General features: G+C 46.5%; 2 protein-coding genes across 4 annotated transcripts; one reads left to right on the top strand and one right to left on the bottom strand.

Annotated features, from left to right (window-relative positions):
* Positions 1–7,693: 7,693 nt before the first annotated feature.
* NIT1 (nitrilase 1) lies at positions 7,694–16,725 on the bottom strand. Of its 2 annotated transcripts, none has more exons than XM_083374260.1 (7): positions 16,707–16,725; positions 14,700–14,789; positions 13,920–14,171; positions 12,232–12,335; positions 9,628–9,761; positions 8,723–8,848; positions 7,694–8,282 (listed from the first exon to the last, which is right to left on the bottom strand). In XM_083374260.1, coding segments are annotated over exons 1-7 (987 nt in total). In that variant the 5' UTR covers positions 16,709–16,725; the 3' UTR covers positions 7,694–8,003. The 2 variants fall into 2 exon arrangements, with proteins under 2 accessions (XP_083230386.1, XP_083230385.1); XM_083374259.1 differs by lacking the exon at positions 16,707–16,725 and adding an exon at positions 15,790–16,686.
* Positions 16,726–17,218: 493 nt separating this feature from the next.
* On the top strand, positions 17,219–21,707 carry PFDN2 (prefoldin subunit 2). Of its 2 annotated transcripts, none has more exons than XM_083374288.1 (4): positions 17,219–17,333; positions 19,703–19,791; positions 20,435–20,558; positions 21,361–21,707. In XM_083374288.1, exons 1-4 carry the CDS (start codon positions 17,238–17,240, stop codon positions 21,538–21,540), a joined length of 489 nt encoding a protein of 162 aa, XP_083230414.1. In that variant the 5' UTR covers positions 17,219–17,237; the 3' UTR covers positions 21,541–21,707. The 2 variants fall into 2 exon arrangements, with proteins under 2 accessions (XP_083230414.1, XP_083230413.1); XM_083374287.1 differs by lacking the exon at positions 17,219–17,333 and adding an exon at positions 18,197–18,587.
* Positions 21,708–22,643: the final 936 nt, after the last annotated feature.

Here is a 22,643-nt window from a genome sequence, read left to right as displayed (position 1 = left end):
GGGCCGAGAGAGGGGAAGAAAGGAAGACTCTGCCAGCTGGAGAAGGAGCCCAGGCTTAGGAGGGGCACCCCGTGTGGCCGGGGCCAGCTTTGGGGGGGGTCCCGTTGGTTTAGCTGACCGGTCTGTTCCTCCAGGGGTCTCCCCTGTCTCGACCCACCCCCCGTGGTGCAATATGCATAGCTCTGGAAGACGCTCGCAGGCAGACCGGAGAGGCCCCCGCCGCCCCTCGCTCCCCACGGGGCTGAGCACAGCGCTGGTTGCACCTGACTTTTCGTGTTTCTTTGGGGAGATGGCCGGGGGACTCCGCTGGGGTTTGGCTGGGAGGTTACGTTTTTGGTAGCCCCCACAGGCCTTGGCAGGGTGTCTCTTTCCCCCCCCCAGACCCGCCTCTCTTTTCCCCCTCAGCTGCTGGGGCTCCGTTGGGCGAGAAAAGAGAACAAAACCAGCTTGGGAGGAAGGAATGGGTGCTGTGATTTGCGCTGGATTTCTTTCTGTCGGGTACTCGCACACGCCGTGTTTTATTTCTGCCCCCCTTAAATCACGGGAAAGCCTTGACAAGCAGCAGCCAGACCTGTTTTTTTTGGGGGGGGGGCTGTCCCAGGAAAGACCTCCATCCAGCAGGGGAAGGGAAGGAATTGGGAGGCGCCCAGCAAGCGTCCAGTTTATGCAGCCACAAGCTCAGGTGGGCCATTTCAATGGGAGGGAACTGACAGGAAAAGCGGGTTTCTGTCCTGCACGGAAGATAAAGGGCATTTAATTCACCCGGAGACTCGGATCTGTACGGGTTTGGGTTGCGATTTGCCCGTTGGCTCCTATTTGCTGGCAACGGGCTTTTTCACTTTTGCCAAGAAGGAAGGTGGTTAGTGGCGCTTCGGATTTGGTTCGGAAGAGACCCTCGTCCTTTGGAGCCTGTGCGAAAGAGCGAATGCAGTGCCTTCGTCCAGCTCACCCAAGCGGGCGCCTCTCTTTCTAAAATTGCACAGCTGCCCAGCTTAAAAAAATTGCACAGGCCGTTTTTGAGGTGTCCCCTTTGGTGAGTTGCTTGCGGGGGCTGCATTGGTTCTTGCGCCGGGGCCAAAACTGGGCCCCCCTTTTTCCAAGACCAAAGCACTGGGCAGTTTGTCTCAATTTCCCCCCATTTTTCCTCTATAAAGACCCACTACACCTGTCTGAAGTGAATCCAGGAAAAATTAGGACCCCCGACTCCATTGGCTGCATAAACTATCCCCGAGCCTGGGAAACGGAGCGAGCTGCCCTTCGCTTGGCGTAAAATGGTCCAGCTGGACGTCGGAGATTTTTCCCCTATTCCTCTGGCTGCCTCGGGAAGTACACAAAAGGCCAATCATTGCAAACCCTTATTATTTCATGATAATTCTGGCACAGATTTGTGTAAAATTGGTGACTTTTTTTTAAGGCAATGTCAGTGCAACTGGTCATGTTCCCTAATGTACCTTTTGTTTTTTTTTGTTTTTTCCCCTGAAATGATAATAAAAAAAAATCTGCCTTTATTTGGTGCAGCTGTTGGGGTCCCTGGAGTAGTGTGTGCCGACAGAACAAAGCTTTCTCAGAGTCTGTGTAAGTTAGTTGGTGTCCTGGAAAGATTTTTTTACAAGAAGTAATACGTGTTTCCACCTCAAAACATAGATGGGTCAGGGGTCTCCAACCTTGGCAACTTTACAACTTGTGGACTTCAACCTCCATAATTCTTGCTGGCTGAGGAACTCTGGGAGTTGAAGTCCATAAGTCGTAAAGTTGCCAAAAGTTGGAGAGCCCTGGGTTAGGATATATACCTTGTAGATCCCGAAATAATTTTTTTATAAGTTTTTTTTATTAATTTTCTCATATTACATTCACATATTGGAAAAGAAATGTAGTCATTGGGTACAATAATTTCATTACAACTGAATAACATCCATACCGATCTCAAAATTTGACAGTAACTAATTCTTTCTTTCCCCCTTAATATGTATGTGTCTCACAAACCAATCGTGCAAAAAATAACTTTCTAATATTCACCAATAATCTTCAGTTTATGCATATCTTAATTAATGTAACATTCAAACTTTAAGACAATTATTGACCTAATAGTTTTTTCTTAATTTTAATTTTCCATTGATATTTTAAATTAACGTTGATTTTTATCATTTCCAAGTTTTAAATGACCCCAATTTGTATCACAGTTCCCCCACTGTAATGTTTAAAGTATACCTCTTATTTATATAAATTCTCGCAATCTGTATCCGCAAATTAAGAATATAATGTAATATTTTCTCAAGTCTCCTAAAATCTCAAGTTTAATGCACAAAATTTTTTATTTTCATATTTAACATTTCATCTTTTTCCCTCTTTATATCTACTCTCTAGCCCAGGGGTAGGCAACCTCGGCTCTTTTATGACTCATGGACTTTAACTCCCAGAATTCCTGAGTCAGCTGACACAGGAATTCTGGGAGTTGAAGTCCATGAGTCATAAAAGAGCTGAGGTTGCCTACCCCTGATCTATTCGGTCAGTAAAATTATTATTATTATTATTTATTTGGTTTATATACCGCCCTATTCCCAAAGGACTCAGGGCGGTTTACAAGGCAAAATTTAAAAACAATCCAATATAAAATTAAAATAAAATAAAATTAAGTCTAGCCGCAAAAATTAAATCACAATTTAAAAACATTAAACCCCTCAGTCCAGACCAGATAGCTCAAAGAGCCAGGTTTTTAGGTCCCGGCGAAATGAACGAAGGTTGGGGGCAGTCCGGAGTTCCGTTGGCAGCTGATTCCAAAGGACAGGCGCGCCCACAGAGAACGCCCTCCCTCTGTGGATCGCCCGTCGGCAATCCTTGACCGGCGGTACCCTGAGGAGGCCCTCCCTGTGGGAGCGCACAGGACGATGGGAAATTGACGCTGGCAGCAGGTGTTCCCTTAGATAATCCGGGCCCATGCCATTTAGGGCTTTATAGGTCATCACCAGCACCTCGAATCTCACCCGGAGGGCAACTGGAAGCCAATGCAGCTCGCTGAGAAGAGGTGTTAATAATAATAAGCTTTTCTCAGTTTCAGTTTTCCCTTAATATTTAAATTTAATGATTAATATTTATTTTCCCCAAATTTTTAATTAACCACAATTCCTTTATGACCATTCCTCACAATATCTAGTGTTTGGAATATACACCTTATATATAAATTCTTACCATCTACCTCAGCAAATTAATAACACAATATACCATTCTTATTTTCGTATTTATGCTTCTAAATTTTACATAACCAAAATTTTCTGTTTCTCAAGACATTACAATATCTTATATTTAGAATGCATTTCTTATCTATTTGGGTCTTGTCTATTTTAAATCCCATATGTGGATCCCAACCCCATTTCTTTTCAGTCTTATTCTTGCTTTTTTTCTTTGCCAAATCATCTTCCTTGTCTTTGCTTCTGAGTCGTCAAGCAGATCTCCTTGTATTGTTGTGGCTATCATTTGATGTTGAAGAGACCATCCAATTGCCATTTTTTTGAAAGAACAACTCTAGCCAGTTGTCTCCTTGTTTTTCCATCTCGATGTGACTGTCCCGGAGTATTTTATCTTCTCTTTCATCTGCTCTTCTTTTTGATCCTCAGGTTCTTTCAGATTTATGGAGAGTCCTTTCTTTTTTCTCTTTTGTCAGTTTCTTTTCTTTATCTTCCATCATCTGTGTTTGTTGAATAGTAACGTCTTCTGTCCTAGTATTTACTTGTTCCACTTTTTCTGTAGAGTTCTGTGTAGATGATTCTTCAGTTGTAGTTGTAGTTTGACTTTGCGTACCCGGGCTGCTTTCTTGTTTTTTCCTGCCATTTCTTAATTCATCATCAGCTATGCGAAGAATTTGGATGATCGCTTTTAACATACAAAGTATATCCTGTTCCTTCTCTGCAGAAAAAACTCCATTCCTGCTTTTCTTCCATTATATTAAATTACAGGCTTATAGTCAAAAAACCCCACTGGGTACAAAGCAGGGCTGAGTTTCTTGCAGCTGGTGTCTCAAGGTTGCATATATCTTATCTACTTTCTGACTTGTAAACAAGCCTCTCTTCAATAATAATAATGACAGGCTGCAATCTCAAGTTTAGCCACGAGATGTCATCAGAGTTGTTTTGATCTTTTCAGTTTTCCCCCCCTTCTGTTTTAGAAGATAAAAACCCAGATCTTCAGTAAAAGTATAAAATAAAAGTCAGAAGAAAATTAAAATTAAAATTTTTATAGTCCACCAATTTTAAAAGTAAAGTTCCAATTTGGATCCAATGTTTTTTCGACATTTTTTTTTTAAAAAAACTCCCCCGCGTGGTCAGTCACCGCTGTTTCTGGAGGGAGGGGTAACATCTCCCTTCCCTCTCCACAGGGGGGAAAATACTTAGCAGCTTCTGCAGGTACAAAAAATAATTCGGGTATAAAAGAGATAGATCTCACCCAGTCTCTTCCGCGCTGCTTTGAAGTTGCCTAGGGACGAGCCATATTTCTATGGCCCGGTCCTTTTGTCTGCTGGGTTGGAGGGGTTGCCGGCTCTAGCTGGAGAGCTACCGCTCTCCCGCGATCCAGCAAGAGCCTCTTCTAGCTGGTCACCTCTTTGGAGCGACTTTTGGCCCTTTTCAGGGACCCCCAGCGAAGCGAAACTGGATGGGGGAGAGAGCCAGTCTCCCAGTTGTCCGTGGCGGCTGTGCGGCAAACCGGAAGTCTGATTGCGAAATAATTTTATGGCACTAACATCTCTGGATTCTGGGTACAGGTAGTCCTCGATTTACGACCACGATTGGGATCAGGATTTACATTGCTAACTATTGAGTTGTGTCCAATTATATGACCTTTTTTTTGCTATGGTCATTAAGTGAACCACTAAGTGCAGTTGTTAAGCGAATTGTGGCTATTAAGCAAATCTGGCTTCCCCCGTTGACTTTGTCAGAAACTGGCTTGGAATGGTGATTACATGACTCCGGGACATTGCAACAGTCATGGAATAGAGCTGGAAGGGACCTTGGAGGTCTTCTAGTCCAGCCCCCTGCTTAAGCAGGAGAACCTACGCTATCTCAGACAAGAGACTGTGTAGCCTCTTCTTAAAAATATCCAGTGATGGAGGACCCACGATTTCTGGAGGCAAGCTGTTCCACTGGTCAATTGTCCTGTTAGGAAGTTTCTTCTTCATTCTAGGTTGCTTCTCTCTTTGTTCAGTTTCCAACTATTGCTTCTCCTGCCCTCTGGTGCCTTGGTGAATAGTGTGACCCCCTCTTCTTTGTGGCAGCCCCTCAAATACTGGAATACTGCTATCTCTCCCCTATTTCTTCTTTTCTTTAGACTAGCCAACCCCAAGTCCTGCAGCCGTTCTTCGTATATTTTAGTCTCCAGGCCTTGGATCATCTTAGTTGCTCTTCTCTGAACTTTTTCCAAGGTCTCAACATCTTTTTTTTAGTGTTGTTGTTAGTTGCGAAGTCGTGTCCGACCCATCACAACCCCATGGACAACATTCCTCCAGGCCTTCCTGTCCTCTACCATCTTCTGGAGTCCCTTTAGGCTCATGCCTCCTACTTCAGTGACTCCATCCAGCCACCTCATTCTCTCGTCCCCTTCTTCTATTGCCCTCAATCTTTCCCAGCATTAGGCTCTTCTCCAGTGAGTCCTTCCTTCTCATTAGGTGGCCAAAGTATTGGAGTTTTAGCTTCACGATCTGGCCTTCTAAAGAGCAGTCAGGGTTGATCTCCTCTAGGACCGACCGGTTTGATCGCCTCGCAGTCCAAGGGACTCGCAGGAGTCTTCTCCAGCACCAGAGTTCAAAGGCCTCGATTCCTTGGCGCTCGGCCTTTCTTATGGCCCAACTTTCACAGCCATAATTAAAAAATAAGACTAATCCAATAAATTAAAAAACAAAAACCGAAAGGGCAGACTTGATGGACCACTAGGTGTTTTTCTGGTGTCAGTTTTCCATGTAAAGGGGAGAGCAAGCAACTGTTCCCATTTCTCCAAGCTGGAGGGGCTGAACATAACACTTGGAAATTTTTGTTTGCAATTTGGTGACCTCTGCAGCTCCTGGTAGTTACTACATCAGCCCTGAAAACGCCTTATCTAAGCCTGCCACGTCACAGCCACCAATCTGCTTTGGGGTGCTTAAGTTCTAACTATCAATTATGTGTAGAGCAACAATTTTAACTTATTGTCCCCTACAAGTCCACGCTAGGGAATGACAAGAATTGAGCTCAAATTTCTGTTGTAAGCAAGAAGTTAAGTGAGGTTTGCCCCATTTTATGACCTTTCTCATCACAGATGTTAAGTGAATCACTGCAGTTGTTAGTAACACAGCTGTTAAGTGAATCCGGCTTCCTCATTCACTTTTATCAGAAGGTCGCAAAAGGGGATCACACGAACCCAGAACACTTGCAACTGTCCATGCCAGTTACCAAGCATTCAAATTTTGATCACCTGACCGTAGGGATGGTGCAGGTCATGAACCATCTGACACGTGACTAATTCTGCATGAGAGATGAATACGATCCCTTCTGCACTGCCTGCCAAGGTCTCCTAAACTACAGGAGCTGAGCAGAGACTGATAATTTTGTATAGTTTATCGGGAGCCATAAAGTCTTTTGCAGGCATGGGTACTGACGAGACTAAAATGTGGCAACTGCCGGTGGCAGCTTGCGCAAAATAAAATGCACGTGTGCGAGTGTGCACAAGCAGACTTAGCTGAAATCAGTTCTATAATGCAAAAAATAAACCAAGTTTTAAAAATCAAGTTCTATCAACGAGACGTTTAAAAACAGATTTCTCCCTATTCCAGGTATTTTGTAGAACAAGCTTAAATCTTGAATCAACATTGACAATTAAATTCTAGTCTAATTCTACGTGTTGCAGTAATGAGGTGGGTTGAATTTCTGTTGCTAAGCAGGACCATTGTTAAGGGAGTCACGTCTGGTTTTATGACCTTCTTTTGCCACGGTTGATAAAAGAAACTCCCTGCAGTTTAAGTGATCATAAGGTTATGGTGAATCGTGAATCTGCAACGCTTCTGAGCAACAGATATATATGTGTGTGCGCCCATATATATGTATATGCACATAAAAAGCGAACATACTTTATTGGGAGGGGACACTGCCCAGAGTCTGAGGGAGATGGGTGGTTCAAAAATGTGAAAAAGTAAAAATACACACAAAGTGAAAAAAAACCCACCCCACTCTAGCAGAGAAAATTAATGCTTCAGAGGGGGAAGTACCCTGACCTCTTATTTTATGAAAACCAGGGCCCTTCAACTTTTGGAATCCTTTTCCACCTGGCTGACCTGGACTGACAGGCATTTTAATTATGTTTACAATTTTTAATTTATTTTTAATTTTAATTTATTGCACAGATGATTTTAATTTTATTTTTATCTTAATTTCTGTACTTATTATATGTTATTGTTGTTAGCCGCCCTGAGTCCTTCGGGAGATAGGGCGGGATATAAATCCCATAAATAAATAAATAAATAAATAAATAAATAAATAAATAAATAAATAAATAAATAAATAAATAAATAAATCTTTTAAGCCTTGTGGACTTCAATTCCCAGAATTCTCCAGCCAGCCTGGGGAATTCTGGGATTCAAAGTCCACGAGTCTTAAAACGTTGCCAAGGTTGGACGCCTCCAATCGTACGGAAATAGGGAGTCTTGAGCTGCTTAGAAAAAGGAGCTGGATTAAAGTGAAGTTGGCTGGAAAAGACATTTATTTTGGGAACGAAGCTCCTCCAGAGGGACAGTGACCGACTCGGCCCCACACCAGTTCAAACCCCGAATGTCTGAATAGTCAAAGGCAAACTTCTGATGCTCCAACGAGGGGGAGTGTGTTGAAACGCCCACCCCCTCCCCAGCTCAGAGGTTACCTGCATTCTGTTTCTCTCCTTCCCACTTTCCTTCTGACCCTCTGGACGGCAGCTACGGTCAGGCCGCAGACCCTGGACCCTGCAGAGTCCAGTTGCAGCAGCCAAGCCCCCTCCGGGGCCAGCCGAGCCCGTCAAGGGGGCGCAAAGCCCCACTCTGCAGCTGCCCGGCCATATAAGCGAGGCTGGCGGTGGGCAAAGACGGGCATTTCCTGGCGGAGGCGGTGCAGGTAAGCCAGGTCGATTTCGGCAAAGCAGAGGCCGGGGCCCTCCCGGCACTGGGCCACGATGCTGCCCCAGGGGTCCACCACCATGCTGTGGCCGAAGGAGGTGCGGCGGGGGTGGTGCTGGCCTGTCTGGGCCGCGGCCACCACGTAGGACTGGGTCTCCACGGCACGGGCTCGGAGCAAGACCTGGGAAAGAGAAGGAAGCCGTGAACCGAACACGGGTCATCCTTGACGTACGACCACAACTCAGGTTAGAATTTCCGTCGCTAAGTGAAACGTTAGTTCCACGGGTTTTGCCCCATTTTGCGGCCTTTCTTGCCAGTTGCTCAGTGAATCGCTGCAGTTGACAAGTTAGCATCGCAGCTGTGAAAATGAAATCTGGCTTCCCCACTGACTGCTTGTCGGAAAGTCACGAAAAGGATCCCGGGACATTGCAACGGTCGTTAAGTACGAGCCAGCTGCCAAGTGTCTGGATTTTGATCTCGTGACCGTGGGGATGCTGCAACGGCCGTTAAGTGTGAAAGACGGTCCTCACTTGGCTTCCAGTGCCGCTGTAACTTCGGGACCGTCACTAAATGGACCGCTGTAAGTCGAGGGCTGCTTGCAGTAAAGGCCAAGGGACTTACTTCCCAGTGGGCGGCACCGGTTGTCACAGTGAAGGCCGACGGGTAGGTGAGGATCTCGGCGCCCGCCTGGGCCAGAGCCAGGGACATCTCTGGGAACCGGAGGTCATAGCAGATGGCCAGCCCCACCTGGAGAAGGGACAGAATTGGTGAGAAGCTGCCCAGGAGCGCCTCCTGCTGGAAATAACTGGGAATACGTTAAGTGGCACAGCCGGTCCTCGGCTCACACCACAAGGGGAGCTGGAGCCTGTGTCACTGAATCGCGCCCGATTATACAACCTTTTCCCCCCTGATGGTCGTTAAGCAAGACTTCTTGACTTTGCTTGCTGGGAAGCCCAGGACCCCCAGGATGTCGTAAATGCAGGCCGGTTGCCCAGTACCCTCATTCTGCTCCGTGCCTTTTTGTTTTTCTTTGTTTTTCACATTGTGGAACAGCCCCTGGGTGGGGCGAGGGGGCGGGAGGGGCAAATATTAAAACACACACACACACACACACACACACACACACACACACACACACACACACACAGGCTTTAAAAGTTGAAAATGTAGAAAAAGAGAGGCAAGGACGATTAATTAGTCTCCATACAGGTAGTCCTCGACTTAACAACAGTTTTGTTTAGCGACCAGTCGAAGTTACAATAGCCCTGGGGGAAAAAAAAACGGGATCCCCTTTTGCCACCTTCTGACAGGCAAAGTCAATGGGGAAGCCGGATTCATTTCGCAACCAGGTGACTAACTTCACAACCGTGGCGAGAAAGGTCGTAAAGTGAGGCAAACCTCACCTAGCAACAGAAATGTTCGGCTCAAAGGTGGTCCTGCACATGGAAATGAATGGAGTGGGGGGGGCTTCGTGCTCCTCTGGGGCCCCCCAGGTGAGGGCGCAGGCCCCACTTTCGGCCCCATACCTTTCCAGCTGGGGTGGGCACGGGCGGCACCAGCTCTGGGCCCGGGTTGGTGAAGGCGCTTTCTTTCAGGGAGACCTTTCCTTCCAGCTCCACGTCAAAGAGGTGGATCTTCCGATAGGCGGCCACAACAGACCCTGAGACCAGCCTCGCCAAGGAAAAAAAGAAGGATCCGGTGGATTAGAAGCAGACAAGGGAGCAAAATCCACCCAACTGCAATGTCATGCAATATTCGTGCCAGCTACAGGTGATCCTCGACTTACAACAGCTTGTTCAGTGGACGTTCAAAGTTACAACGGCACTGAAAAACTATTTTTCACCCTTAGGACCGCTGCAGCGTCCCCTGGTCACAGGATCCAAAATCTGGATGCTCAGCCACTGGTTCACATTTATGACTGTCGCAGCGTCCCCGTGTGTGTGTGTGTGTGTGTGTGTGTGTGTGTGTGTGTGTGTGTGTGTGGTGTGATCCCCTTTGGCGACCGTCTTGACGAGCAAAGTCAATGGGGAACGCCAGATTCACTTCACAACCATGCCACTAACTTAACAACTGCAGTGATTCCCTTAAGAGCCGTGGCCAGAACGGTTGTAAAACAGGGCAAAACTCATTTGACAACCGCCTCGCGGAGCGACAGAAATTTGGGGCTCAGTTGTCGTAAGCCGAGAACTACCTACTTCACATCCCATGACATGCTTTCAAAGAATAATTCCCAATGTCCAATTGTTCTAATCTTCAGAATATATTTTTCCCCCTGCATTCCGGTAATTTAAGGCCACCATTTTCCAACCTGGGATGTTCAGTCACCTTCAGCTACCCCCACCTGGTCTGTCTTATCTCCAAGCTCAACTTGCCAGTTTCTCCAATGCTTCCCCTTTCCCAAATCACCCTGGTTGTCTTCTTTGTAATTCCGTAACAGTTTATTGGGATCCTTCCAACATGGAATTTCCCATACTTCAGGAAAAAAAGATTTTCAGAATTAAAAAGTTATCTTGCCAGTCAGTTTGACTAGATGATCCAAGATCTAATACTTTGAGAATATATTTTTTTCTTTTCAGAAGTCCCAGGGCTGACATGATAGCATCTTCCAATATTGGAGGGGCAGCCACAAAAATAAAAGGGGGGGGGGTCCCAGCTCTTCTCCAAAGCATCTCAATGCAGGACAAGAAACAACGGATGGAAACTACTCAAGCAGAGAAGAAAGCTGGAATTAAGGAGAAATTTCCTGACCAGTGGAACGGCTTCCCTCCAGAGGTGGTGGGTGCTCCAACACTGGAGGTTTTTTAAAGAAGAGACTGGACAGCCACTTGTCTGAAATGGCAGAGGGTCTCCTGTTTGAGGAGGGGGTTGGACTAGAAGACCTCCAAGGTCCTTTCCAACTCTGTTATACTGTTAATATATTACTTGCTATAATTGCGCTGCTCTCTGAGCTCACTTTTTTTCCTTGCAGCACTGATGATGTTACCTAGCTGCTCGATGAAACGTCTGCAAAAAAACCACCAGACACCAAGGACTTCACAATTCAACCCTGAGCTACAAATCTTCTCTTCTATTGGAAATATATCTCACAAGCTCTTGACTTTTCCGCTACAGTTTCCTTCCAGGCAAATGTCTACATCTACCGTCTTCCTTTCCAAATGTTATTTCAGCACTACACCTAAGGTTGTAAGTTCCAAGTGTGATTTAACGATAGATTTATCCAGAGGCTTTTCTATCTGACATAGACCTTTAAACAGCTGCTTTGCATCACCCTAAGTCAGGGGTAGGTAGGCAACCTTGGCTCTTTTATGACTGGTGGACTTCAACTCCCAGAATTCCTGAGCCAGCCTAGCTCAGCTTGGAAACCTCTCCCTTTCCCCTCAGCGTGGCTGGCTCAGGAATTCTGGGAGTTGAAGTCCACCAGTCATAAAGCGGCCTAGGCTTACGCCAGGGGTAGGCAACCTTGGTTCTTTTATGACTTGTGGACTTCAACTGTGGGCTAGTATTAATTTAATTCTATTTTATCTTTCCTTTTTGTATTGTTTTAACTTGCCCTGTGAACCACCCTGAGTCCTTCGGGAATAGGGCGGTATATAAAATCAATTAATAAATAAATAAACTCCCAGAATTCCTGAGCCAGCGTGGCTCAGCTTGGAAACCTCTTCCTTTTCCCTCAGCGTGGCTGGCTCAGGAATTCTGGGAGTTGAAGTCCACGGGTCATAAAAGAGCCAAGGTTGCCTACTCCCTGCCCTAAGTCATAAGCCAGTTCCTGCAAATTACAGTGTGTTTGTCCTACAAGAAGTCACACTGCCGGCAAACAAACTACCTGTTGATCGAACGCGAAAGTCTAAACTCGGCCATCCTGGATGCTTTGTTTTGACTTAACAAGTTGTGTAAACACAGCTACTGTACTTTGTCAACACGCTTTATGTCTTAAATTTGACATATGGTCAAATTTAAGTTTTTTCCCCCAACTATTACCACTGCGAAGCGGATTTTTTTTTAAGGAAGCGTGGGCAATCCCACCCGGCTGAGCATCCTTGTGACAGAGCTCTCTTGTTACAGGAATATTGGGGGGAGGGGCGGGGGGAGCCAAGAAGAGACCCCCATCAAATTTAAGGACATTTCATTACCTTTGGGATCCACCAGAAGATGGCAGTTGTAGATCCGCTGCGTGCTTTCCCAGTCTCTGCCCCTCTCATGGAAACCGCCAAGGGACAACCACACTCCACATTCCCTGTCCGACGAGAAGCAAAAGTGTCAGGACCCTAACCCAATCCACGTCTTAGGAAAGAAGAACTCTCGGAGACAGGATTGTCCAAACAGGAACTTTTACTAGAACATGATTGACAAGTGGATAATCTAGACAGGATCTGGAAACTGTGTCGCAGATGGATACTTTTAAAGTGTCCCCGAGTAAAACCCCCTCCCCTCAGTCCATTTGGTCAGTCCCGGATCAGTTAAGGTTCATGTGTCAAACCCTTCGTGGGAAAAGAGAACTTCCATGTATTTACAACATCGTTGTTTCCTCCCCTTCAGATTCCAATCGGAGATACAAACCAGAATCTCTCCCAGCCCCCTTTCTTTGTTCTTCTCAGTTCAAAGGTTCTTTCCCTGGTCTTTGATCATGGCCCCCAGGCAGGCTGAATAAACAACCCTGCGTCTAATGGATAAAGGTAAAGGTTCCCCCACACATGCGTGCTAGTCGTTTCCGACTCTAGGGGCCGGTGCTCATCTCCATTTCAAAGCCAAAGAGCCAGCGCTTGTCCGAGGACGTCTCCGTGGTCAGGTGGCCGGCATGACTGGACACCAAAGGTGCACGGAACGCTGTTACCTTCCCACCGTAGTGGTCCCTATTTTTCTACTTGCATTTTTACGTGCTTTTGAACTGCTAGGTTGGCAGAAGCTGGGACGGGTAACAGGCGCTCACTCTGCTACGCGGCACTCGGGATTTGACCCGCCAAACTGCCGACCTTCTGATCGACAAACTCAGCTTCCTAACCCACTGAGCCACCGCGTCCCTTTTCTAACGGATAGGGATGGCCAATTAACATCTTCTCTTCCCCTCCTTGGGAATGGCAGAATCCAGTGCTTACCTGGCTGAGGTACTCCCCTTCCTCACCTGGTGGCACCTACAGACGATGGAGCCGTTCTCTGCATCTGCTACGAGAACTAAAACCTTTTTTTCCCCCGAAAGAGTTTTAGGTTGGGGTTTCTCAGGCTTAGAAACTTTTTAAGAGGTGTGGACTGCAACTCCCAGAATTCCCCAGCCAACTATGCTGGATGGGGAATTCTGGGAGTTGAAGTCCACACCACTTAAAAGTTGCTAAAGTTGAGAAACCCCAACCTAAGGAGACGAACACATTTATTTTAGATGTTTTATCTCGCCTTTAGTTATTTTTATAAATAGCTAAAGTTGGCAAATGTACCTAAAAGACCTTCCTTCTTCTATTTCCCCCACAATAACAACCGTGCGAGTGGGTGGGGTTGAGAGTGACCCACAGGCACCCAACCGGGTTTCATACCTAAAGAGAGACGTGACCGGCCCAAAGCCACTCTGCTGGTTCTCATGCCTAAGGCAGGACTAGAATTCACCACCTCCTGGTAATTAGCTCAAGGTTACCCAGATGTCTTTTGTTCAGGATTCGAACTCGCCGTCCCCTGGTTTCTAGCCTGGCGTCTTAACCACGGGACCAAACTGATTTGTTCTGTGACCATTTTTATGATTCATCTTCGCTGTACGTCAATAGGCCCCCATTGGGAGGGATCCGCATTCTTTCACACGCCACCCCAGCCATTCTGGCACCCCTGCGAGTCCTACCTGGCCAGGCTGATGTAGCGCTGAAGGTAATCCCCCTCCAGGGGCTCCGCCAGGCTGAGAGTTTCTTCCGTGCTGCTGCCAATGAAGTCAAAGGCTTCTGGGAGGAAGACAAGGCAAGCATCCCGCCGAGTTGCCTCCCGGACAAGCTGCGAACAAGCTGACCAGTTGTGTTCGCGGTTGGGAGTCGAGGTCACCTGGCAGACCGCAATGAGGGGCTTTGGGCCTCGCGCACCCGAGGACATCGCTTGGAATCTGGACAAGAAAATATGGAGCAGGTATTAAGAGGAACCCGAATGCAAAAAGCCATCACCCCTGGAGTAGAAACAGAAATGTACTTAGCAATTAACAGGACAAGGAGCAACGAATGGAAACTGACCAAAGAGAGAAGCAACCAGGAATTAAGGAGAAACTTCCTGACAGAACAATTAACCATTGGAACAGCCTGCCTCCAGAAGCGGCGAATTCTCCAACACTGGAAGTTTTTAAGAAGAGACTGGACAGCCATTTGTCTGAAATGGTATAGGGTTTCCTGCCTGAGCAGGGGGTTGGACTAGTAGACCTCCAGGGTCCCTTCTTAACTCTATTCTGATTAAGAAATTTTCCATTCTCCTATAATTTTTTTAACTGTTTTTAACTTTTGTATTTTTTGTTTTAATCACCCTGTAAACCGCCCTGAGTCCTTCGGGAAAGGGCGGCATATAAATATAATAAAATAAAATAAAATACCCTGTTTTACTGCTCCAAGGCTGCCATGTGCAAAAGCATCCCTAAATTAGTTACCTGTGGCCAGGCTCCTGGCTCTGGATCCCTCCAAACTGTTTCCCAGCAACACAAAGGATTTGCAAGGCCTTCTGGACCAGCCCTCTCAACCTGGAAAAAGAAGCCAAAAGATGAGAAGTAGTTTTTTTTCTGAGCTTCAGGGAGAATCTCTTCCAAAACTGGAGAAGAATAATTATTTTTAATACAAGAGAATATTTGCAGCTCAGGGATTAACTGTGAAGTACAGGTAACCCACAACTTACAACCATTTGAAGTTACAATGGCAGTGGAAAAAGTTTTTATATTTCATATTTCACACTTATGATCGTTGCAGCATCCCCATGGTCACATGATCAAAATTGAAAGACTGGGCAATGGGCTCGTATTTACAACCGCTGCAGTGTCCTGGGGTCAAGGGATCTCCTTTTGTGGCCTTCTGACAAGCAAAGTCCACGGGGAAGCCAGATTCACGTAATAACTGTATTACTCACTTAACTACTGCCGGGATTCACTGTGACAAGGAAGGTCACAAAGTGGTACAAAACTCACTTAACAATTGTCTTGTTTAGCAATCGATATTTTGGGGTCAATCACAGTCATAAGTCGAGGACTGCCTGTACTTGGTGGTCTCTTGAGTTTGTTTTTTTGGCACTCAGATCAGTCATCAACGGATCTAACAGCTAAACCGTCTGCCTCCATTTTATTTTGCCCTCTTTGCCACCTGTTCCTGCCCGTAGCCCCTCAGTTTGAACCAATGGCATGTTTCTACAACACAGTGGACCCAGTTGTAGATCTAGTCCAGGGGTCGGCAACCTTGGCTCTTTTATGACTCGCGGACTTCAACTCCCAGAATTCCCGAGCCAGCATAGCTGGCTCGGGAATTCTGGGAGTTGAAGTCTGCGAGTCATAAAAGAGCCAAGGTTGCCGACCCCTGATCTAGTCAGTTTTTTAGACTGGGCACTTTTTAGAGGGGTGGACTTTAACTCCCAGAATTCCCCAGCCAGCTTTGCAAAATGCTGGGAGTTGAAGTCCAGCCCTCTTAAAAGGTCCCAAGTCTATAATTCCCACGTTATATAGATCATGGAAACAGAGGCTAAGAGCCTATTTATACCTTGACTGTTTGGAATCCATGCCAATCAGCAGCACACACACGGACTATTCAATTCTATTCTGTTCTTCTCTATTCTATGTTCTCCTCTTCTCTATTCTGTTCTATTCTCCATTCTCTTCTTCTCTATTCTATGTTATCTTCTCCATTCTCTTCCTTCTCCATTCTATTCTATGTTCTCTTCTATTCATTCTTTTCTCTTCTATGTTTCCATCCTTCTGAGGTAGGTAAAATGAGGACCCAGATTTTTGGGGGCAATAAGCTGACTTTGTAATAATGCCGCTTGGGGGCCCCCAAAAGCCCTAATAAGCAGGCATATACATAGAATGAAGGCTTTTTGTGCTTTAGATTGTAAGCCGCCCTGAGTCTTCGGAGAAGGGTGGGATATAAATGGGATTAAATTACATTAAATTATTCTACATTCTCTTCTTCTCTATACTATTCTGTTCTCTTCTTCTATTTTCCATTCTCCTCTTCTCTATGCTATTCTCCTCTTCTCCGTTCTCTTCTTCTCCATTCTATTCTCCATTCTCTTCTTCTCTATTCTATTGTTCTCTTCTCTTCTCCATTCTCTTCTTCTCTATTCTATTCTACGTTCTGTTCTATTCTCCATTCTCTTCTCTCTTCTATTTATTCTATGTTCTCTTCTCCATTTCTCTATTCTACGCTTTCTTCTTCTAGTCTCCATTCTCTTCTTCTCTATTCTGTCCAATTCTATTCTTATTCCCATTCTTCTCTCTATTCTGTTCTAGCATCCGCACAGCTCGCTACACGGGCTCTCCCCTGCCCTGGACCCCCCTCCCCACGCAAGGAAATGGGCTGATGGGGGGGAGGTCCTGGTTTTGCACAGGGGGCTACTGCTTCCAGGGTTCCAGCCAGCCCCCCACCCCAGCCCCAGCCCCGCAGCTCCAGCGCCCCACATTCCGCTCCCGCCTCCGGCCCAGGCGCGCCCCGAGGAGCCTCCACGCCGGCGGCCGCTTCCCTCCGTTCGGGCTCACTCCGTCCCGGAAGTGCCCTGGGCCCCTAAGAAAGATGGCGGCTCCGGCGCTGTCCAGCTCACGATATTTCCGCTTCCGCTTCCCTGATTTGAATAACGCTCATCTTTTCGCCGTTTTTCCCTCGCGGGCCCGTCACGTGGCCGCGGCGAGCGGCCTCCTGGGAGGTGTCAGCCGCGCCCTTGACAAAGATGGATGCCCCGATGAAGAGTATCGGGCCGAAATAAACCGCCCAAGCTAGACTCATTCTCGGGCCTGCGGGGTGACGTTCGCTCTCCGTTGTAGAATTTCGGTTTTGAATGTGGATACTTTCCTATTTACGGCGAAAAGGAGCGCGGAGAGCAAGATTCCCGCATCAAAGATGGCGGACAAAACGGCGCAACGGCGGCTTCCGGTCTCCGAACGACTGACCCACCGGAAGTTGTGTTTCTCCCGGCCGGAGGGAGGAGGGCGAAGATGGCGGAGGAGGGCAAGAGCAAGAGCGGCCCGGCGGCGTCTCAGGCGGGTCCTGCGGGCGGCGGCGGGGCGGCGAAGCCTTTGACCCCCGAGCAGGTACCGCGTTGTGGGGGCTGGGAGCAGGAGCGAGCCGAGAGGCGGGCTCCTGGGCATGTGCAGAGCGCCCAGCCGAGCAGAAGAAGGCGGTTGGACGCGGTTGCCACGGGCGACGCTGCTGCTTCTCTCCCCTGAGCGTGTGCAGAGTCCCATCTCCAAGGCCTGTCACGAGGGTCTTAGGAGACGTTGAGCCACCTTGATTTCTTTTTATTTATTCTTCCTTTTTATTCATGATTCATTTTCTATAGCTGCCCCTCTCGCTCGGTCAGTCATTCAAATCCTGATCTGGGCCTGGCAGGCTTCGCTGGTTGCTGAGCCCGTGGGGGCAGAATGTCATAGAAATGCAGGCAGTCCTCGGCTTAACGACCGTTCCAAGTTACAACGGCACTGAATAAAGTGACTCGTGACCACTTTTCACACTTGTGACCATTGCAGCATCCCCAGGATTGTACATTTGGATGCTTGGCCACTGACTCACATTTACGACGGTCGCAGTGCCCCAGGGTCACGTGATCCCCTTTTGTGACTTTCTGACAGGCAAAGCCCTAATAAGCAGGCATATACATAGAATGAAGGCTACTGCTAAGCTTGTAAGCCGCCCTGAGTCTTCGGAGAAGGGTGGGATATAAATGGAATTAAAAATAAAAAATAAAATAAGCAGGCATATACATAGAATGAAGGCTACTGCTAAGCTTGTAAGCCGCCCTGAGTCTTCGGAGAAGGGCGGGATATAAATGGAATTAAAAATAAAAAATAAAATAAGCAGGCATATACATAGAATGAAGGCTACTGCTAAGCTTGTAAGCCACCCTGAGTCTTCAGAGAAGGGCAGGATATAAATGGAATTTAAAAAAAAAGTCAATAGGGGAAGCCATATTCACAACAACCATTTTACTAACGTAACAACTGCAACGATTCACTTTAACAATTGTAGCAAGAAAGGTGGTAAAATTCACTTAACAACGGTCCCACTTAGCGATAGAAATTTTGGGCTCCTTTGTGCTTCTAAGTGGAGGACGACCTGTGTCGAAAACTGAGGGCAGAAAAGATCTATTGAGTCTGCTCTGCAAGGGTTTTTTTTGTCTTATTTTTAATTAATTATTTTTCATTGTTTTTTATGTTTTATTTTAAAATGTTTGTTCTATGGCGGATGTGTGTTTATCCCAAGAATGTTTAAGCTCAGTCACTGATGACAGACCTGCCGCCTCCGCTGGAAGTTGGTGCCAATCACAGCTAATGCGAACGGAGACATGGGTGTGGGCTCAATTTCATATTCAGGTGGTGGGTTTCCCTCATTGTAGTGAGTTTACAAGTTGCTAGAGTTCAGATCTTTGCACAGGCCTTGTCTCTGGCTGGTTTGAACTGGTTCTTATCACAATCCACATGCCACATGGAGAAGGTTTTGTTGCTTCAGAGAACTAGAAACATTAATCAAAGACATTCCTAGTTACTGAAAACATTATACAAAGTTCCCCCCTTCCCGACTCCCAACAGGGGCTTCTGATTTAATTAGCCGTGGTAAGCCATCCAGCACTACGGTGATGGAGAAAACTCATGCGAGTCCCTCGGACTGCAAGGCGATCAAACCGGTCAGTCCTAGAGGAGATCCACCCCGACTGCTCTTTAGAAGGAGGAGGAACGTGGTCCATGGGGTCGCAATGGGTCAGACACGACTTCGCAGCTAACAACAACAGGGTGGAATTGAGGCCTTTGAACTCTGGTGCTGGAGAAGACTCCTGCGAGTCCCTTGGACTGCAAGGCGATCAAACCGGTCAGTCCTAGAGGAGATCCACCCTGACTGCTCTTTAGAAGGCCAGATCCTGAATTGGAAACTCAAATCCTTTGGCCACCTAAGGAGAAGGAAGGACTTACTGGAGAAGAGCCTCATGCTGGGAAAGGTTGAGGGCAAGAGAAGAAGAAGGGGACGACAGAGAAGGAGGTGGCTGGATGGAGTCCCTGAAGCAGGAGGTGTGAGCCTAAATGGACTCCAGAAGATGGTAGAGGACAGGAAGGCCTGGAGGAACGTTGTCCATGGGTTCGCGATGGGTCGGACACGACTTCGCAGCTAACAACAACAAAAAGCCATCCAGGCTCATTCTGGATAGTGACACAGGTGGCATATAAAGTTAGTAAATACAATAAAAGATACTACAATATGTAATTGGACTGGGAAGCTGATAGGAGTTACACTTCTCTCCTTGGTAATATACGCAGGGATGGTTGTCATGAATGCTCAGCAGGAAACCAAAGACACCAGGGCTGTTTACCGTCTAAAATTTATGCACAAAAGAGGACGGGATGAGGCGGGCTAGAAAGAACAAATAAAAGCAGTTCTTGTTCATCAACATAGATGTAATTTTCCCTTCCAGGTGGTAGCAGGATTCAACCGCCTCCGTCAGGAGCAAAGAGGTCTCGCTTCGAAGGCAGCGGAGCTGGAGATGGAACTGAACGAACACAAGTATGTCATGACCACAAATGAAAAGGGATTTTCTTGATTCTTGGCAGAGGAAAAAAAGTCTGCTTTTTTTCTGCTTTGGTTGCAATTAAATTAGGGTAACCCAGCTCCACCTAGTACAGGTAGTTCTTGACCTATGACCACAATTGAGCCACAAATGTCTGTTGATAAGCATGACAGCTGTTAAGTGAGTTTTGCCTCCCTTACGACCTTTCTTGCCATTGTTGTTAAATGAATCACTGCAGTTCACTTAGCAACACGGTTGTTAAGTGACTTTGCTTCTCATAAGGTCGCAGAAGGGGATCCCGTGACCTCAGGACACTGTAACCATCATAAATATGAGTCAGTTGCTAAGCGTCTCAGTTTTGATCACATGGCCACGGGGATGCTGCAACAGTTGTAAGTGTGAGAAACAGTCACAGCACTTTTTTCAGCGCTCTTGAAATTTCACATGGTCACACAACAAACAGTCGTAAGTCGAGGACTACCTGTATGCAAAATATGATGCCCCTGGGCAGCAATGAGGCTTCAAGATGGAAGTCTGTAAACTGATTTGTGGGCTCCCTGATTTCTAGATTCTAGATCACTTGTGTTGGCCTCGTCTGGAGTTGTTGAACCAAGCTTGCCGTTTTCGTCTCCTGTGCAGGTTGGTCATTGAAACACTCAGAGAGGTCGACCCGACCAAGAAGTGCTTCCGCATGGTGGGAGGGGTGTTGGTGGAGCGCACCGTCAAGGAGGTTCTCCCAGCCCTGGAAAACAACAAGGAGCAGGTAAGCCAGAATTGCTGGACAGCGAGATAGATGGATTAGATGGATGGATGGATGGATGGATAGATAGATAGATAGATAGATAGATAGATAGATAGATAGATGATAGATAGATAGATAGATAGATAGATAGATAGATAGATAGATAGATGTAGATGGATGGATGCATAGATAGAGAGACATACTAGATAGATAGACAGACAGACAGAAAGACAGATGGGATAGGATAGATGAGAGTAAGATAGATCAGAGTAGATAGATCAGAGTAGATAGATGAGAGTAAGAGATAGATGAGAGACGAGAGTAGATAGAAGAGATAGAAGAGTAGATAGGATAGATAGATAGATAGATAGATAGATAGATAGATAGATAGATAGATAGATAGATAGATAGAGGTAGATAGACAGACAGATGAGAATAGATAGTGCTGTTCAGACATTAGGTAGCCTCTCCAACTCTCCGTGAGACAGCAAAGGTCTCTTTGGCATCTTTAATGACTACAGGTTGTCTCTGACTTATGACCACAACGGAGCCCTGCCTCTTCAAGGAAAGTGAAAAGAGTTCCTTCCTTTCCTCCCTACCTCCCTTATTATTTTTAACAAATAATCCAAGGTGGCGAACATACCTAATCCTCCTCCTTCCTCTTATTTTCCCCTATAACAACAACCCTGTGAGGTGGGCTGGGCTGAGAGAGAATGACCAGCCTAAGGTTACCCAGCTGCCTTTCGTGGCTAAGGCGGGCCTTGAACTTACAGCCACCCCATTGGCTGACTCTTACTGCCTCTTCCCTCTGCCCCCCCTGCAGATCAACAAGATCATCGAGACCCTGAGCCAGCAGCTGCAGACCAAAGGCCGGGAGCTGAATGAGTTCCGTGAGAAGCACAACATTCGTCTGATGGGTGAGGAAGAGCAGAAGCCACCTGCCAAAGACAGCCCAGAGGGGGCAGCTGCCAAATCCAGCTCAGCAGGAGTCCTGGTCTCTTAAGGAGAAGAGTGGACTTGTATGGAAGGACTTGACCCCCCCCTCCCCCTCCCTCAACCCACAGTTGCAACTTTGGATCTCAAAAGATTCCCAACGTTATCACTATGGATGTTATAGGGTCATCTTACACTGTGTTTTGTTAAATAAATGTTGGTTTGTTGTGAAATTTAGGCAAGCATGCAAGTCTAGGATTGTCTCCATAGCATGGTGGTAGGGTGTGTCTGTGTCCAGGCCAGTGCTTCTCAACTTTAAGACATGTGGATTTCAACTCCCAGAATTCCTCAGCCAGCAATTCCCTGGTGATTACACATTCCTTTTGTATGTCTGATGTATACCTGCTTACTCTCTTACGATCCCTTTCTCTGCAATCTCTCCATTCTAGGGATTGAGAGACAGAAAATGGTCATGGCTGGCTGGGGAATTCTGGGAGTTGAAGTTCACCCATCTTAAAGTAACCTAGAGAAACATTTGAGATAAGAGAAGCCACACCAGCTAAAGCACATTTTGGTTCCTTGACCAAACTCTTCATTCTTAAGCGAGACAAGGGAGGGAATGAGGACAATTGCTAAGGTGAAATTCTGCAGTGTCTGTGGAGTTTCATTTTTGCACATGGGAAGTGCCCTCGCTGGGAAAATGGATGATAACATAGCTGTCAGTTCAGGAAAGCCATGTCCCAAATCTTCTCTTAAGACAACCCCAACCACAGAACGAATTGTAAGTAATTTTTATTTTTTTATTTTAATCCCATTTATATCCCGCCCTTCTCTGAAGACTTAGGGCGGCTTACAATTTAAGCACAAACCAATGTGCTTAGCAATAGCCTTCATGCTATGTCTATGCCTGCTTATTAGGGCTTTTCCCCCCCAAGCGGCATTATTACAAAGTCAGCTTATTGCCCCCAACAATCTGGGTCCTCATTTTACCTCCCTCGGAATATTTAGGATTGTTTCATTTTGTAAAAAGCGTGCTTGGTTTCTCGTGTAACACATTTTTAAAGTGAGCAAGGTGACTTATTTTATCTCTAGCAGCATTCAGAAATGTCTTTTTCCTCTTGTCACAACTGGAGAAGTTGTGCGACACTTCTCACCCTCCCCCAAAATGCAGCA

The sequence above is a fragment of the Vipera ursinii genome, assembly GCF_947247035.1.
Source record: "Vipera ursinii genome assembly, chromosome: 15".
Classification (NCBI taxonomy): domain Eukaryota; kingdom Metazoa; phylum Chordata; class Lepidosauria; order Squamata; family Viperidae; genus Vipera; species Vipera ursinii.
Note: the sequence above shows the minus strand (reverse complement) of the source record. Positions and strands in the feature narration are given on the sequence as shown.